The sequence below is a fragment of the Panulirus ornatus genome, chromosome 7 (genome assembly GCF_036320965.1).
Source record: "Panulirus ornatus isolate Po-2019 chromosome 7, ASM3632096v1, whole genome shotgun sequence".
Lineage (NCBI taxonomy): Eukaryota > Metazoa > Arthropoda > Malacostraca > Decapoda > Palinuridae > Panulirus > Panulirus ornatus.
This window is the reverse complement of record NC_092230.1, coordinates 8786719-8805545: the sequence shown is the minus strand read 5'-3', so window position 1 is coordinate 8805545 and position 18827 is coordinate 8786719. Positions and strand designations below refer to the sequence as shown.

The window sequence follows — 18827 nt, the reverse complement described above, 5'->3', positions numbered from 1 at the left end:
AACACGCCAGTGACCACACCTGGTCTTGGGTTGTGTAACATGCCAGTGACCACACCTGGTCTTGGGTTGTGTAACATGCCAGTGACCACACCTGGTCTTGGGTTGTGTAACATGCCAGTGACCACACCTGGTCTTGGGTTGTGTAACATGCCAGTGACCACACCTGGTCTTGGGTTGTGTAACACGCCAGTGACCACACCTGGTCTTGGGTTGTGTAACATGCCAGTGACCACACCTGGTCTTGGGTTGTGTAACATGCCAGTGACCACACCTGGTCTTGGGTTGTGTAACATGCCAGTGACCACACCTGGTCTTGGGTTGTGTAACATGCCAGTGACCACACCTGGTCTTGGGTTGTGTAACATGCCAGTGACCACACCTGGTCTTGGGTTGTGTAACATGCCAGTGACCACACCTGGTCTTGGGTTGTGTAACATGCCAGTGACCACACCTGGTCTTGGGTTGTGTAACATGCCAGTGACCACACCTGGTCTTGGGTTGTGTAACACGCCAGTGACCACACCTGGTCTTGGGTTGTGTAACACGCCAGTGACCACACCTGGTCTTGGGTTGTGTAACATGCCAGTGACCACACCTGGTCTTGGGTTGTGTAACATGCCAGTGACCACACCTGGTCTTGGGTTGTGTAACATGCCAGTGACCACACCTGGTCTTGGGTTGTGTAACATGCCAGTGACCACACCTGGTCTTGGGTTGTGTAACACGCCAGTGACCACACCTGGTCTTGGGTTGTGTAACATGCCAGTGACCACACCTGGTCTTGGGTTGTGTAACATGCCAGTGACCACACCTGGTCTTGGGTTGTGTAACATGCCAGTGACCACACCTGGTCTTGGGTTGTGTAACATGCCAGTGACCACACCTGGTCTTGGGTTGTGTAACATGCCAGTGACCACACCTGGTCTTGGGTTGTGTAACATGCCAGTGACCACACCTGGTCTTGGGTTGTGTAACATGCCAGTGACCACACCTGGTCTTGGGTTGTGTAACACGCCAGTGACCACACCTGGTCTTGGGTTGTGTTAACATGCCAGTGACCACACCTGGTCTTGGGTTGTGTAACACGCCAGTGACCACACCTGGTCTTGGGTTGTGTAACACGCCAGTGACCACACCTGGTCTTGGGTTGTGTAACACGCCAGTGACCACACCTGGTCTTGGGTTGTGTAACACGCCAGTGACCACACCTGGTCTTGGGTTGTGTAACATGCCAGTGACCACACCTGGTCTTGGGTTGTGTAACACGCCAGTGACCACACCTGGTCTTGGGTTGTGTAACACGCCAGTGACCACACCTGGCTTTGGCTTGTGTACACGCTGTTACTATATACACCTCTTGGCTCCACACCTGTTTGAGTCCCACACCTGCTAAAGACTGTTCACTTATTGGCAAGACGCGATGGGGGGGGTGGTGACACACCTGTAATAAGTGACACATGCTAATGACCACACTTGTTATGATTGACACCTGCTGGTGAACACCCTTAGTATTGGCCACTTTCGCTAATGACCATGCTTTGTTGATTGTCACGTGCTAATGACCCTAGTTATTACTGGCCACACATGCTAATGACCATACTTGTTATTAGCCACATATGCTAATGACCGTACTATTTACTGCCCACATATGCTAATGACCGTACTATTTACTGCCCACATATGCTAATGACCGTACTATTTACTGCCCACATATGCTAATGACCGTACTATTTACTGCCCACATATGCTAATGACCGTTCCTGTTATGAACTACACATGCTAATGACCATTCCTGTTATGAGCTACACATGCTAATGACCATTCCCGTTGTGAACTACACATGCTAATGACCATTCCTGTTATGAGCTACACATGCTAATGACCGTTCCTGTTATGAATTACACATGCTAATGACCATTCTTGTTGTGAACTACACATGCTAATGACCATTCCCGTCATGAACTACACATGCTAATGACCATTCCCGTTATGAACTACACATGCTAATGACCATTCCTGTTGTGAACTACACATGCTAATGACCGTGCACATGACCATTCCTCTTAATGAACTCCACATGCTAATGACCGTGATCATTACTGTCCTCTTTCCCAAATGCTGATGACCACCTCTGTTTATCGACCATACATGCTAATGACTGTACTGGCTAATTGACCCTCCACGCACTAATGACCACCAGACGTACAGCGACGAGATCTCGATGGGCCAATGCTACATGGAGTTCACGACATACAACATCTTCAGCAAACAGGATGGCATTTTTGCCTCCTTCCTCCGAACACGGAGGGACTTGACGGTGGATGAGGGTAGACCAGAGGAGGCGGAGGACCTGGACCTGGCTCGAGACCTGGAGGAGGAGGAGGAGTTGAAGACGCGGATCGCCACAATGCTGGAGGAAGGCAGAGCAACTTGGCGTCAGGGTCAGACAACTTCTGCTATCGAGGTAAGAACGGAGATCTGGTGTGTGTGTATACACACACACTCTCTCGTGTCGCTTAAGATTTGACTTAGTGAAGCCAAAGTGTTTCAGTAACGTCCCTGTGATGTGTTTATATATATGTGTATATATATATATATATATATATATATATATATATATATATATATATATATATATATATATATATATATATATATATGTAACGTGGTCCATTATGTTGTGGGTGATGTAGTATATATATATATATATATATATATATATATATATATGTAACATAGTCCATTATTGGGGTGGGTGACATAGTACATATGTCCATGCTTGGTGTGTTGTGGGTGTGTCAGTGTGTCACACAGCATACACGCAACATATAGACCATGATTGATGTGTTGTGGGTGTGTCACACAGCATACACGCAACGTAGACCATTACTGGTGTGTTGTGGGTGTGTCAGTGTGTCACACAGCATACACGCAACGTATAGACCATGATTGGTGTGTTGTGGGTGTGTCACACAGCATACACGCAACATAGAGACCATTATTGGTGTGTTGTGGGTGTGTAACATAGCGGTATATCGTATATATGTGTGTGTTTGTGTTCACAGAAGATGGCACATGGCCTGGTTGGGATGCTGGAAGGTTCGCCCACCACCAGACAGTACGCAGACGTCATTAAACAGTTGATGCCAGTCGTAATGAAAGTCTACACTTCAGATGACCCATCGTCCGCCATCACCACCTTTATCAGTCAGGCCCTGGGCCCTTATCTCTCACAGGTCAGTCTCTGGTTATCCCCTGGTTAGTGATAAGGTGAAGCACCATCTTAATGTTTTTCAGTTACAGAGAAAAGTCCACACCAAAGCTGAACCTTATTTAAAATATAGGAGGTGAAAAAGCTATCTTTTAAGATGTGTCAGGCCATAGTTATTAGGGAAATCATGAGAGAGTAGAGATTCCTAAGCTTCGACGTGTAGGAAAAGAAACAATTATCAAAACGGCCCACCCTTGAGTGGCCAACGGCCACACAGTAATCATATAATGCAGCAGCGTGCTGAGTATTGCGTGGTCTCGCTAGTGGGTGGGGGGCATACAACCAGCCTGATCTCAGGAGGAAACACCAAAGTAATGCCTATAGAAGAGGGAAAGTGAACCAACATTGCGGCTTAGGGCAAAGTGGGCCAAGTTTGGAAGTTAGCCTGGGACAGTTTATAAGTCGGACCGCTTTCGACTCGACTCTTTCAAGTAAAGATGCAGAGCTAGAACCACCCCAGATGTGAGAGCAGTACTCCATGCAAGGACGAATTGATCTCTTGAATAAACGGAGCAACTGTTCAGAAAAGAGCTTTTGACTTCTAAACAGGACTACCAGTTTCTTAGAGACAGCCTCAGCCATTTTTTTGATGTAGGGTTTCCAAGACAGAGTAAATGTTACAGTAATACCAAATACATATGTTCATTGAATCACCAACTGGAGTTACAGAATCGTTGAAGGAGAGAGAAAGGTTGTAAGGAATTTTTGATAAGACAGATGGGTAGAAACTGGGTCTTGGAGGCATTAAACTTAACCAGATTTCATCAACCCCACTGAGATATCCTGTCCAAGTCTGAGTGTATTGAGGAAATTGTGTCGAGATGCAGATCGAGTGAAAGAAGAAGGGGCAGTATTGAAGGATGTGGAGTAAGGCAGTGTTGAGTTGTCAGCGTATGAGTGCATTTGGTTATCTTTTGGAAGAAAGGGAATTGTTGATAGAAATTAGAAAAAAAAAGTGTAGGAGACAGGACAGCACCTTGAGGAACGCTACAGATGTTGGAGAGTGGGGGATAGACTGCTCCATCAACAACCACGGAGGTAGATCAGCTGAAGAGGAAGCTAAATACGAAGGACCGAAGTGAGGGAGGGAAGGCATAAGAAAAGGGAGCTTAGAGATAAGACCCCGATGCCACACGCTGTCAAAAACCTTAGATATGTGTAGGGCAACTACACATGACTCACCAAAATCTTTCAGGGATGATGACCAGACATTAGTAAGATAGGAAAGAATATCATCAGTGGATCTCGACCTGCGGAAGCCATACTGGTGATCAGAGAGAAGACGGGGAGTTTCGAGGTGTTTAAGGAGTTGAGGAGGGATTCAAAGGCCTTTGGAAATGGCAGATGTCAAGGCAACAGGACGATAGTCAGAGAAGTTAGAACGGTCACACTTCCTAGGGTTGGGATGTATCAACACTTGCATCCAAGGAGAAGGAAAAGTTCTGGTTATTAAACAGAAATGAGCAAGCCCAGGTGCAAGATCAGAGGCACACCATAACAAACTGTGTTATAAATACTTGGGAGGAGAAATCCTGGAAGAGGTGACAGAATTTAAGTATTTGGGATCTTGGGTAAGTTTGGTGATATGGAAGGAGAGGTAAGGGAGAGCGAGGTTTAGGGTAGATAAACCATTGAGTCCATTAATATAATAATGAAGGGTAGAGGTGTAAGTATGGAGGTGAAGAAGGAATTAAGGGAGAGCACATTCCTCCCAACCCTGACCAGTTCGGTCAAAATATGGACTTAGGATAAGTCACAGAAATCGAGAATCCAGAGCATGTGGTACAACTGGATGGAATGATGAAAGTAATGATGGGGTATGAGATGTGGTATGGCAAGGAATGCAAAGGGAATGAATTGTGGAGTGGCAGAGTGAGTGAAACGTAATACTTTGAGGGGGTTTGGGCATGTGGAAAGAATGCAAGACTGGGAGTTTACAAGGAGAGTGTATGATGATACGATTAAAGGAATTGGTGAAAGAGAAAGACCAGCTAAGACATGGGGAAAACAGAGGGCAAGAGTACTGTACGGAGGAAAATGGGGGGTGGAAAATGCATGAATTGGTGTATGCGAGAGAGGCTTGTAATGACTGACAGTGCTTCTAACTCTGCAACCTTTCCTACAGAGTAAAGTTGAAAGGGGATAACTTCAAAACTTGACCCACTCGCTGTATGTTGCAGTGATATAGTTCACTTTTCCCTCTTCTATAGGTATTACTTTGGTTTTAGCTCCCGAGAGCTGGCTGCTCGTGTACCCCCCATCACTAGTTTGACCACGCAATACTGGACAACCTGCTGCGTCACATGATTACCGTGTGGCCGTTGGCAACTCAAGGGTGGGCCGTTTTGATAACTGTTTCTTTCCTTACACCTCCAAGCTTTGGAACTCTACCCTCTCGTGTCTTTCCTAATAGTAACTATGACCTGGCACATTTTAGAAGACAGTTTTTTTTTTTTCCACTTCCTCCAAAACTCATGAATGCGTTTTCTTGTCTCTTCTTTTTCCATTTCACGAATAACTTTCCATTTCAGTTCAAGCCCAGTCTTGCTATGGCCATCCCTGTGTGTCTTTCTGAGTCTCTCTCTGTGTGTGTGTGAGTGGTATGTAAAGCTATCCCGTATGTATTTGTCTCTGCCTACTTTCCAGTACCCACACTCACTGTCTTCCAAATCTTTGCCACTATTGTTTAGATAACCATAATTCCTAATTTCGTCCAGATCCAGAAATCGCCACCAAAGAACCCCAATGATCTAGGCAGCAGCAGTTCCAAACCTGGACGTTGGCCCAGCCTGAGCCGCCCCAAGCCCACAGCGGTGCCCAAAACCACGCCCAGGCCAGCCGCCAGCACCCCAGGTGGATCGTCCTCGCCCATCACGACGATGGTGCTCGAGTTCTTGAAGTATTACATGGGCAACTACCTCTCCTCCCTACCCGGTCAGTGTTGCTTAATTCTCAGCACTCACAACTGTTACAGGAGAATGTATGTACACATGAAACGTTCAGCAGTCACAACTGTTACAGGAGAATGTATGTACACATGAAACGTTCTGCAGTCACAACTGTTACAGGAGAATGTATGTACACATGAAACGTTCAGCAGTCACAACTGTTACAGGAGAATGTATGTACACATGAAACGTTCAGCAGTCACAACTGTTACAGGAGAATGTATGTACACATGAAACGTTCAGCAGACAACTATTACAGGAGAATGTATGTACACATGACCCGACACTCTAGTTTTAGAAGGGTCTTCTGCAAAATGTGAAACAATGTGATTGGTTTCTATTGTGGCAAGGACGTGTTTTCTTTAGAATTGAATATGATTATGTAAATTACAGCAAGGAAATGGTGGGTTGTACAAGATTTTGGTCACATTACGAGTGAAAATTAACTTTTGGTATGTTTGTATCATCATATGAAGACAAAGAGGAGTCTAGACTTATGAAAGGACTTTTAACTTCCAAGGAGTCCACCATTTCCCTGCTTCTTGAAGTAGTGCAGCTGTGTTAGCCTTAGAGATGTGGGTGCACCTGAGAAAGAGGTTTTGGATGAATATAGCTGGGCAATTTTCAGGAAGAGGTCTTGGGGAATTATAAAAAAAAGTAGATTACAGCAACATGTATATTTATTTTTTATTCTTATATATTTGCTTTGTCGCTGTCTCCCGTGTTAGCGAGGTAGCGCAAGGAAACAGACGAAAGAATGGCCCAACCCACCCACATACACATGTATATACATACACATCCACACACGCAATGTGGGAAAGGAGAAGTGGGAGACCAACTTGGAGGTGGAAGGATGGAGTGAAAAAGATTTCGAGCGATTGGCGCCTGAACATGCAGGAGGATGAGTGGCGTGCAAGGAATAGAATGAATTAGAACGGTGTGGTATACCGGGGTCGAAGTGCTGTCAGTAGACTGAACCAGGGCATGTGAAGCGTCTGGGGTAAACCATGGAAAGGTCTGTGGGGCCTGGATGTGAATAGGGAGCTGTGGTTTCGGTGCAGTACACATGACAGCTAGAGACTGAGTGTGAACGAATATAGCCGTTTTTGTCTTTTTCCTTGGCGCTCCCTCGGTGAAGCAGGGAATAGTTATGCTGTTTCCTGTGGGGCGGGGTGGCGTCAGGAATGGATGAAGGCAAGCAAGTATGAATATGTACATGTGTATAAATGTATAAGTCTGTGTGTATGTGTACGTATATGGACGTTTATATATATATATATATATATATATATATATATATATATATATATATATATATATATATATATATATATATAAAATGATAATAATTTTCCATTTTGTTTGTCCCTTGTGAAGCGTAACACAACTTCATTTGGTTTGTAGGCAATGGAACCTCGCGACCAAGGCCTTCCCCTACACGTCCCCCAGTGGCCAGCCCTCCAGCCTCCCCACCACCTCCCCCTGCATCCTCCCCGAACATTGGCAACATCCTGAGCCTCCTGCTGGGTCCCTCACGCCCCCAGAAGACCTCGCGCCCCAAGCCCGTGGTACAGAAGCGGCCACAGAAGCCTCAGGTCCTGGAGAAGCAGGACTCCAAGACCTTTGTCGAGATGGTCCTCGAGTTCATACGTCCGGTGTTCATCAGCATCATCGGCAAGGTATGTATATGGTGGTGTTTCCTTCTCTGCTTTTGAGGCTTATCCTCAATAAACCTGTGATATGCGACGTGTTCCTGCTCCATGTTACCATTCATGTCTTCACTTTTGGTGTAGAAATGTCCCATACGGGAGTTGTAAAACCTGACTGCATATATACTCGAGTGATCTGTAGCTCCTGTGTGAAATGCTATGTAAAGTTGAACGTGGTGTTTTTTTTTTTTTTTTAATTATATTTAAGATGATGTTATTCAAAGTAAAAGTGGTGTTGTTATTGTTCATTGAAGTCAAAAGTAAGACAAGAATCGTTTAAGGATGGTAATTGGAACTGTATTGTGACAATAGACAATTTTCCTGGTGCTTCCAAGGGCCTGGAAAGAACATTATTTTTTTTTTCATGATTTGAAAAGTTGTCATCATTCATGACGAAGGGAAAAATTAGCCGTTCCCTTTTCATTTGCTGTTCCTCACTCAGAGTTTTATGATCTCATGCAGCGGCGTGATTTGAATGTGGGGTGGGTAGGGAGGGGACACAGTGTACATGACTGATACCACGTAACTTATATATATATATAAAAAAGGCTATATTGCATTAGTGGAATGACTGAAGAGTTGCAGTTGGCGAATTTCTAAGCCATCCTCTCTTTCTCCTCTCAGGCTCCTGGTGAGAGCGGTGTGGCCTCCATCCGCGAAGTGACACGACTCAGTTCACTGGGTCGGGTGGACGACACGGTGGTGGAGGAGGTGCTCTCACCGTACTTCTGCCTCAAGAACTACCTCGTCAACAAGGCGTGGACGCTGACAGAGCGGGGCGTGAGGTCGGTGGTGGGCAAGTTCAACGAGGAGGAACAGACACGCATGATGAGAATGTTACAAGAGGATTGAAAACAAGACTCAAGATTTGGAGTGGGGGAGGATGAGGAAGACCAGAGAACAGTGGTGGACGTAATTAGTCAATGATTTAGGTGCTAAAATCATCTCAATTGAATCCAAATGGTGATGCCTCTATTCCATTGAATAGAATTCAAATACAGTGTCGTCTACACAATAAATTTGTTGGTTAAGAGGCACATGTGGGAGCTCTCGCAACTTCTAAGGGGTTTCAGTGTTGATCACCTATGCGCATTTGTGGTTAGGTCGGAGTGTTTGGAGACTGTCTCTCTTGGTTGAATTAAGCTAAGAGACAGTTTTACAGGATCAGAGCAACTGGTCTTGGTTGATCGTAAGTGGCACCACTGCCCTCTTCAATCATATCAACTCAAGACTCATTAGAATCTTCAAAGCCAAATGGATTTCTGTGTTTCTCATATTCATTACTGTTGCTGCTGCTTCTTATTCTCTTACTCTCTTCTCTTATCGTTTTTTATCAGTCTGTCTTCGGGGTTTTTCATTCAAATACAACTTGAACAGAGGAGAAATGACTCCTTTGTGTTCGTAATTAGTATGCAAAGTATTATGGTAATGTTTTAGACATTTTTAATCTGAGTTTAGCTCTGATGGTTTTTAGGAGGAGGTAGTTACTGTGGCCATGAGGGGACTTCTTAAAAGTGGCCACAGCATTAGGATAATGTCCTTTTAAGATATATTTATCTGGGTCTTCAGCACTGAAGGTGTTAGGAGGTAGGTACAGTGGCCATATAGGGGGTTTTGAAAAGAGGCCACAGGGGTCGTGGGTGCTGTGTTCATGGAGGGGTGTAAAACAAAAGCATTGATCATGGGGTGGTTCTGTTTTCACGGGTGGGCGCTGCTAATAGTAGCGGGAGAGGGAGGGAGGTTGGTATTATCATAGTGTTAGAGGTGATGATAGCAGTGGTGGCCATGGAGAACGTCTAGTGTTTATAAGGGGTTTTGGGGCGGACTACATCTGTCATGGGGAGGTGTTGCTGCCAAAATGGATCGTTCTTTTATATCTCTCTAGGTTTTGAATGAGGGGCGACACCGTTGAATTAGTGAAATTGATAGATGTACTTTTTATTCTTTTGATAGAGTGTGAAATATGAAAAAAGAACGACTTTGAATTAACATGGAGGTATAGAAGAATTTGTACCTCCAGGCATGGCCCCCCATCAGTCATGTAAAATTTTTTGACAGAAATGTTTCAAGCTTTGGTATATTTTCCTTTGGGGGAAAAAAAGAAAAGGGTCGTGGGGCTACATCAGAGGTGTGTGAAAACTAGCCTCCGTTTTCTTTACTAGGATGCTGCTGGAGGGACTGTGAAGTCATACTAAGGAATTTACGTAGGTACAAGGCTTTGTTGGTAAGGGGACTTTTCAATTTGGTGAAACAGGGACATTTTTAGGATGTGTAAGATTGTGAGGCGGAGGATATATATATATATATATATATATATATATATATATATATATATATATATATATATATATATATATATATATATATACACACGCCTTATCCCGCGTTGGCGAGGTAGCATTAAGAACAGAGGACTGAGCCTTAGAAGGTATATCCTCACTTGGCCCCCTTCTCCGTTCCTTCTTGTGGAAAATTTTAAACTGGAGGGGAGGGTTTCCAGCCCCCCGCTCCCTCCCCTTTTTAAGTCGCCTTCTATGACACGCAGGGAATACGTGGGAAGTATTCTTTCTCCCCTATCCCCAGGGATAATATATATATATATATATATATATATATATATATATATATATATATATATATATATATATATATATATATATATATATATATATATATTGGTTTTTTTTTGTCCCTGGGGATAGGGGAGCAAGAATACTTCCCACGTATTCCCTGCATGTCGTAGAAGGCGACTAAAAGGGGAGGGAGCGGGGGGCTGGAAATCCTCCCCTCTCGTTTTTTTTTTTTTTTTTTTTTTTTTTTTAATTTCCAAAAGAAGGAACAGAGAATTGGGCCAGGTGAGGGTAGTCCCTCAAAGGCCCAGTCATCTGTTCTTAACGCTACCTCGCTAATGCGGGAAATGGCGAATAGTTTGAAAGAAAGAAAAATATAGTATTACATATTGATTTTTTTAGCTCAGTTCATGTTGGACCTATTTTGGTTCTGTTGTTATCTTTTTTGTAAATAGGTTATTGTTATTATTTTCTTAAGTTTAGAGATTCTCTTTTTCTTTTTGCAAAATATTTGATGAAATTCCCACACACATTGCCAGAGCTTATGATAATATATGAATATAAAATATAGAGCTGTACTATATAAGCTTCGTATACACTCTGATCTACAAAGATATATATATATATTTTTTTTTTCAAAGTTGTAATGAACTTTTTGCAAAAATGGTTCATGAATATATTTTTTACAGTGATATGGTTTTTCTGTTTGAGGGAATTTAAGGTAATCTTATTTTGATTTCATAGCAGATTTCATAGTACAATATATATATATATATATATATATATATATATATATATATATATATATATATATATATATATATATATATATATATCGCCATTTCCCGTATTAGCGAGATAAAGTCAAGAACAGAGGACTGAGCCTTAGAGGGAATATCCTCACTTGGTCCCCTTCTCTGTTCCTTCTTTTGGGAAAGTAAAAACTGGTGGGAATGATTTCCAGCCTCCCACTCAGGCCTCCCCCTTTTAGTCGCCATTTACGACACGCAGGGAATACGTGGGAAGTATTCTTTCTCCTCTAACCCCAGGGATAATATATATATATATATATATATATATATATATATATATATATATATATATATATATATATATATATATATATTGAAAGTTTTGTGTTTCAGTGAAGGTTCACCATTATATGGTGTGAGAATAATGTCTTGTGCTCATTAAAGTTAGGGTTATTTTTATGCTAATGAATTAGTTATTTGTTTTGTAGTAATGTTGCTACAACGGAAATGTTTATAGGCCTTCATAATCTAAGAACAACAGGGGTCTTTCCACTATGCCTATGGACTTTTTGTGGCTTTTGTTAATTTATTTAAATCAACTGCTGGTGCTACGGGTTTTCTTGGAATGCTGGAAAGAAAACGTAATCAAAATAATAATTTGATGAATCTGTGTTTATGAACAGCGTAGTACTTTGGGACTTGCAAAATATTATGGGTTTTATTAAGTTATCTTTTGTTGAAGCATGAGTAAGGCCTATATACTGTGTTTTTTTTTTTTCTCTCTTTTGCCAAGTATTATGTATTTTTATAAACTGTACATACAACTGCTCAAATTTATTGATTTCTTTTTTTTCTCTTAGAAAAGCTGGAAGTAAAGATAATTAATTTTTGAAATCAACCTTCTTTCTAATCCACTTTCCTGTCCTCATTAATGTAAGATTTTTGGTCAATCAAATGTGTATGATGAAATCAAGATAGTTTCCACAGCACACTCAACTTATGGTTATTTCGTATTTATTATCATTATTTATGAGATATTTAAATGTACATCTAATTTAATGAATTATTTTGTAGATATTACATTGTTTTTTCATTACCCTTAGCCTGTAGTAAATTTGAAAAAAAAGATTAATACTGATTTATAAGCTGTTTCTCGTAGTCTCTTTCCTGTAGCAGGGCATGAGATGTATGCTTGGATCGCTCTTAAAACTGTGTGAGCATCAATTGTATCATGGCAGTGAGGTGATAGATATAGAAAGGGGTCATGTGGCAGTGAGGTGATAGATATAGAGAGGGGTCATGTGGCAGTGAGGTGATAGATATAGAAAGGGGTCGTGTGGCAGTGAGGTGATAGATATAGAAAGGGGTCATGTGGCAGTGAGGTGATAGATATAGAGAGGGGTCATGTGGCAGTGAGGTGATAGATATAGAAAGGGGTCGTGTGGCAGTGAGGTGATAGATATAGAAAGGGGTCATGTGGAATTCATCCACTCACTGTTCAAGGGTTGGTCTATGTACTCATGACAAAGAACCTCTTTCTCTTTTTTTTGGCCTATATTTTCTAGTCATTACGACCATAGTTATCTTAAAGACTTGGCTCATACACAAGGTTATTATCATCGTGTAAAGCAACACAAGACTATGATACATTGTATTTGTTTTTCTAATTCCTTGTGATTGGGTGCTTGTGTTTGTTTTTGTTTTAGTTGTGTTTTTCTATGACGTGTGCATTTGTGTATAGTTACATGTTTATACGTGCACTCTTGTCTTTGTTCGTTTGTACACTTGGATTACTTATTGTCTTGCATCATCAACATACGACACTGACATCATCATCAACATACGACACTGACATCATCATCAACATACGACACTGACATCATCATCAACATACAACACTGGCATCGCCATCAACATACGACACTGGCATCACCATCAACATACGACACTGGCATCATCATCAACATACGACACTGGCATCATCATCAACATACGACACTGGCATCACCATCAACATACGACACTGGCATCATCATCAACATACGACACTGGCATCATCATCAACATACGACACTGACATCATCATCAACATACGACACTGGCATCATCATCAACATACGACACTGGCATCATCACCATCAACATACGACACTGACATCATCATCAACATACGACACTGGCATCATCATCAACATACGACAATGACATCGACATCAACATACGACACTGGCATCATCATCAACATACGACACTGCCATCATCATCAACATACGACACTGGCATCATCATCATCAACATACGACACTGACATCATCATCAACATACGACACTGACATCACCATCAACATACGACACTGACATCATCATCAACATACGACACTGACATCATCATCAACATACGACACTGACATCATCAACATACGACACTGACATCATCATCAACATACGACACTGGCATCACTATCAACATACAACACTGACATCATCATCAACATACGACACTGACATCATCATCAACATACGACACTGACATCATCAACATACGACACTGACATCATCATCAGCATACGACACTGGCATCACCATCAACATACGACACTGACATCATCATCAACATACGACACTGACATCATCATCAACATACGACACTGACATCATCATCAACATACGACATTGGCATCACCATCAACATACGACACTGGCATCATCATCAACATACGACACTGAGATCATCATCAACATACGACACTGAGATCATCATCAACATACGACACTGAGATCATCATCAACATACGACACTGACATCATCATCAACATACGACTCTGACATCATCATCAACATACGACACTGACATCACCATCAACATACGACACTGACATCATCATCAACATACGACACTGACATCATCATCAACATACGACACTGACATCATCATCAACACACGACACTGGCATCATCATCAACATACGACATTGGCATCATCATCAACATACGACTCTGGCATCACCATCAACATACGACACTGGCATCATCATCAACATACGACACTGGCATCATCATCAACATACGACACTGACATCATCATCAACATACGACACTGGCATCATCATCATCAACATACGACACTGACATCATCATCAACATACGACACTACATCATCATCAACATACTACACTGACATCATCATCAACATACGACACTGACATCATCATCAACATACGACACTGACATCACCATCAACATACGACACTGACATCACCATCAACATACGACACTGGCATCATCTTCAACATACGACACTGGCATCATCATCATCAACATACGACGCTGACATCACCATCAACATACGACACTGGCATCATCATCATCAACATACGACACTGACATCACCATCAACATACGACACTGACATCACCATCAACATACGACACTGGCATCACCATCAACATACGACACACATCATCATCAACATACTACACTGACATCATCATCAACATACGACACACATCATCATCAACATACTACACTGACATCATCATCATCAACATACGACACTGGCATCATCAACATACGACACTGACATCATCATCAACATACGACACTGACATCATCATCATCAACATACGACACTGGCATCATCATCAACATACGACACACATCATCATCAACATACTACACTGACATCATCATCATCAACATACGACACTGACATCATCATCAACATACGACACACATCATCATCAACATACTACACTGACATCATCATCATCAACATACGACACTGACATCATCAACATACAACACTGGCATCATCATCAACATACGACACTGACATCATCATCAACATACGACACACATCATCATCAACATACTACACTGACATCATCACCATCAACATACGACACTGATATCATCATCAACATACGACACTGACATCATCATCATCAACATACGACACTGACATCATCATCAACATACGACACTGACATCATCATCATCAACATATCAAGAGGGTTAGTGACAGCTGCGGAGCGAGCCATCACTTCAGTGGTTGTTAAGTTGCACTCCTCTGACCCAGGTAGCTCTCTCTCTCTCTCTCTCTCTCTCTCTCTCTCTCTCTCTCTCTCTCTCTCTCTCTCTCTCTCTCTCTCTCTCTCTCTCTCTCAGCCTCGCCCACATGTGGATTGATGGTATTCTGTCCACAAACACACACAATCTCTCCATGTCACCACGTAACACTTGACAACACTTAATTCACACAACTCTCATTTTACACCCCTCTTTTTTTTTTTGGCTCTTGCATCTTCCTTTCTTCTACCACTTATTCTTGTACATCTCCCAGCCACTGACACGTCCTCCCATGTAAACACCACCTCCCAGGCACGTCTCTCTTCACTTTCACCAAAAATTGCTTGATATATCTACTCACGAATTTCATTCGGAATGAAACAATTCCATCACGTCTTGCACAACACAGATCCACGTTAAGAGCTTAATACACTACAGTTACGCCTGTGCCAGTAATGGCACTTGGAGCACACACACACACACACACACACACACACACACAAACCTGAGCCGAGAATGAAATGTCATTTAACGAGAGCACGTAATAAAATGGGCTTTGTCTCTATCAATTTTGACATGTTCAACATCTAATTGTGATCTCCACTTTATTTTCACCCTACTAAGGAACATTGTTGATAACGAACTGTGTTTGATGATATGGAAAGTATATAACAACAGCTAAATAAGGAGAAATTCATCGTCCATCAAATATTCGCAAGGATATGGCAAATGTATCTGGCAAGGTATTCAAACTTCGCTAAAAACTCAATAGATGGCGTCCCTGTTCCAACCCCCCCCCTCCCTTGTTGTTAGGGGACACTTTCCATACTTAATAAAACTCTTCCTTCTATGCCAAGGAGGTGAATAACTTATACAGAAGTTGATAGAGAAATAGTTTAAGGAGGCTTCGTCAACATGGGAGTGGCATATCATAGCCCAAGTCATAGCAGAGTATAGAATAATAACATATAAACCAGCTACTCCAATAGTTAGGGTTACGGGACGCGGAGCGAGTCACAGTGAACCCGGCAGGCAACAGTCAGTGTGTGGAGCCCGGGTGAACGCTACGCACGCACGGTCTACGACTGGGGAAAGTGATTCACTTGCTACATTGTGACTTGTCTATATTTGAGCGTTTTACTCGTGACTGTCTATATTTGAGCGTTCTACTCGTGATTGTTTTACAGTGAGCGTTCTACTCGTGACTGTCTTACATTGAGCGTTCTACTCGTGACTGTCTACATTGAGCGTTCTATTCGTGAGTGTCTACATTGAACGTTCTACTCGTGAGTGTCTACATGGAGCGTTCTACTCGCGACTATCCATAATGGAGGGTTCTACTGGTCAGTGAAGCTCAGCGACGACAAGGTGGAGGAGGCTTGGAATGTTGACATGCGTTCCCCCACACACACACATCGTCAACCCGTGGGCGACCATCTCGATTTGAACTCGCGGATGAGTTCGATCAAAGGGCCAATCTTCACGTGAACCCAGGGAGCGGTGGACGAGGAGACGACAGAACCATAAGAAAGATATGTGTACATATCTCTCTTCCTCTTACCTCAATGGGGGAAGAAAATGGTAAGTTTTAGGTTATGGAGGAGAGGTTATTTGAGTTTCGGACAGCCTAACGAATTTTGGGATTAGGTTTGTTAGGTTTGGTTTGATTCAAATTGTTTAGCTGATGATTTTTATGTCTTTTGGACAGTTCTTATTTCCAATTCTATAGCGAATTAGTTTTGTTAGGTTTGGTTTGACTCAAATTGTTTAGCCGATCATTTTTATGTCTTTTGGACAATTCTGATTTCCCATTCTATTACGAATTAGTTTTTAAATGAATTTTTCTCCTGCCAAAACCTTAAGGGTTCCCTATTATTGTTGACTATGTGGGCATATTTCAAAATGTACTTATTTGTGGTAGAATTGAAGGGTCAGAATGTGCAGAACACCTCCAAAAAAAAAAAAAAACCCATCGAAAAACGTAATGTCAGCTTTCAGGCTAGTGGATGTTCGACTCTGTAATTTCAGCATGAGAGGTTTGGTGAGGCTTTCTTTTACGTACCTAATTTCAGAGGAATTTAAATTGTTCCACGTATCTTAACCCAGCATTTCGTTCGGTTGTTCAATCCCTTAATCTCTTACCAGGTTATGTATTGCCGGAGTTGTATTTCTATGGCAAGATAGAGCACAATAGATTACAAAAGTATGATGAGAATGTACACAATGTACACTTGGGTTTTAAGATACAATTCGACTCCCTGGGAAGCGAGTGAGTGGGTCAGGAAAAGGGGGGGTTTGGTAACCTTATGTTCGAGCACCACTTTCAAATCTCGCTTCAAAAGCTTCGAACGCATTTCATTATTTCTAACAAGTAAAATACGTATAGAATAAACAAATCAATTTTTTTTTCTAGTGATGGATAATAACGACTCGAATGATTTTTTTTTTTCTAGTAATGGATTGTTTGATAGCTTTGAAGGGTGTGTGTGTGTGTGTGTGTGTGCGAGGATACGAAACATCATCATGGCTAAAGTTGCATGTACACCAAACGAGTCAAGTCGATTCTTGTCATATGACTAGAGTCGTTGATTCGTTCCAGTTCACATCTACTACTGAGTCGAAACGAATCACGTTTGCTAGTACCCAGGCTGAGTTCGAACAGTATGAATACATCTCTCGCTGTTATAATTTTTGTGGTGGGTTAGGTTAGGTAGAAGAAAACGAATGTGCGTACATCTCGTCAACACCCAAAAGACCAGGTATATATATATATATATATATATATATATATATATATATATATATATATATATATATATATATAGAATGAATTTCTAAGATTATTTTAATCTACATCAAAAGCGCCTTTGAAGCTCCACTGCTTGGCTTAGATGACCCCGAGTTTTATAATCCAATCCAATCCCAAAAGACCAGTTTTTGATGCCAGATTATGGAGTACATGAAACATTTTTGTAAACAAGAACAGAAATATGGTATCGGGTGATGATGGTGCAGTCGATTTGCGTTGTCTCGATCTGGGACGAACACCTCCAAGAGAAGCTACGTTGGCTCGTAACATTCTGAAGAGTTAGTTTGTGTCCCCGGCTGGAGCTATTGTATCCCCAGCTGGAGCTATTGTATCCCCAGCTGGAGTTGTTGTATCCCCAGCTGGAGTTGTTGTATCCCCAGGTGGGGCTATTGTTTCCCCAGGTGGGGTTATTGTGTCCTCAGGTGGGGATATTGTGTCCCCAGATGGAGCTGTTGTGTCCCCAGGTGGGGATATTGCGTCCCCAGGTGGAGCTATCGTGTCTCCAGCTAGGGTTATTGTCCTCAGATGGGGCTATCGTATCCTCAGCTAGGGCTGTAGTCCTCAGGTGGGACTATTGTTTTCCCCAGGTGGGGCTATTGTGTCCCTAGGTGGGACTATTTTGTCCCCAAGTGGTTATTGTGTCCTCAGGTGGAGCTACTGTATATTCCCAGGTGGGGCTATTGTGTCCTCAGGTGGGGC

At 42.2% G+C, this 18827-nt stretch overlaps 1 protein-coding gene across 1 annotated transcript in view; it reads left to right on the top strand.

Moving 5' to 3' along the window:
- Positions 1 to 10301, top strand: part of LOC139749409 (uncharacterized) — a 165173-nt gene extending 154872 nt beyond the window's left edge. Inside the window, exons 6-10 of the mRNA XM_071663240.1 lie at positions 2201 to 2464; positions 3066 to 3236; positions 5989 to 6205; positions 7624 to 7898; positions 8553 to 10301. Coding sequence (XP_071519341.1) covers positions 2201 to 2464; positions 3066 to 3236; positions 5989 to 6205; positions 7624 to 7898; positions 8553 to 8780 — 1155 coding nt within the window. The 3' untranslated portion in view covers positions 8781 to 10301. The remainder of the gene's footprint in view (positions 1 to 2200; positions 2465 to 3065; positions 3237 to 5988; positions 6206 to 7623; positions 7899 to 8552) is intronic.
- The last annotated feature ends 8526 nt before the right edge of the window (positions 10302 to 18827 follow it).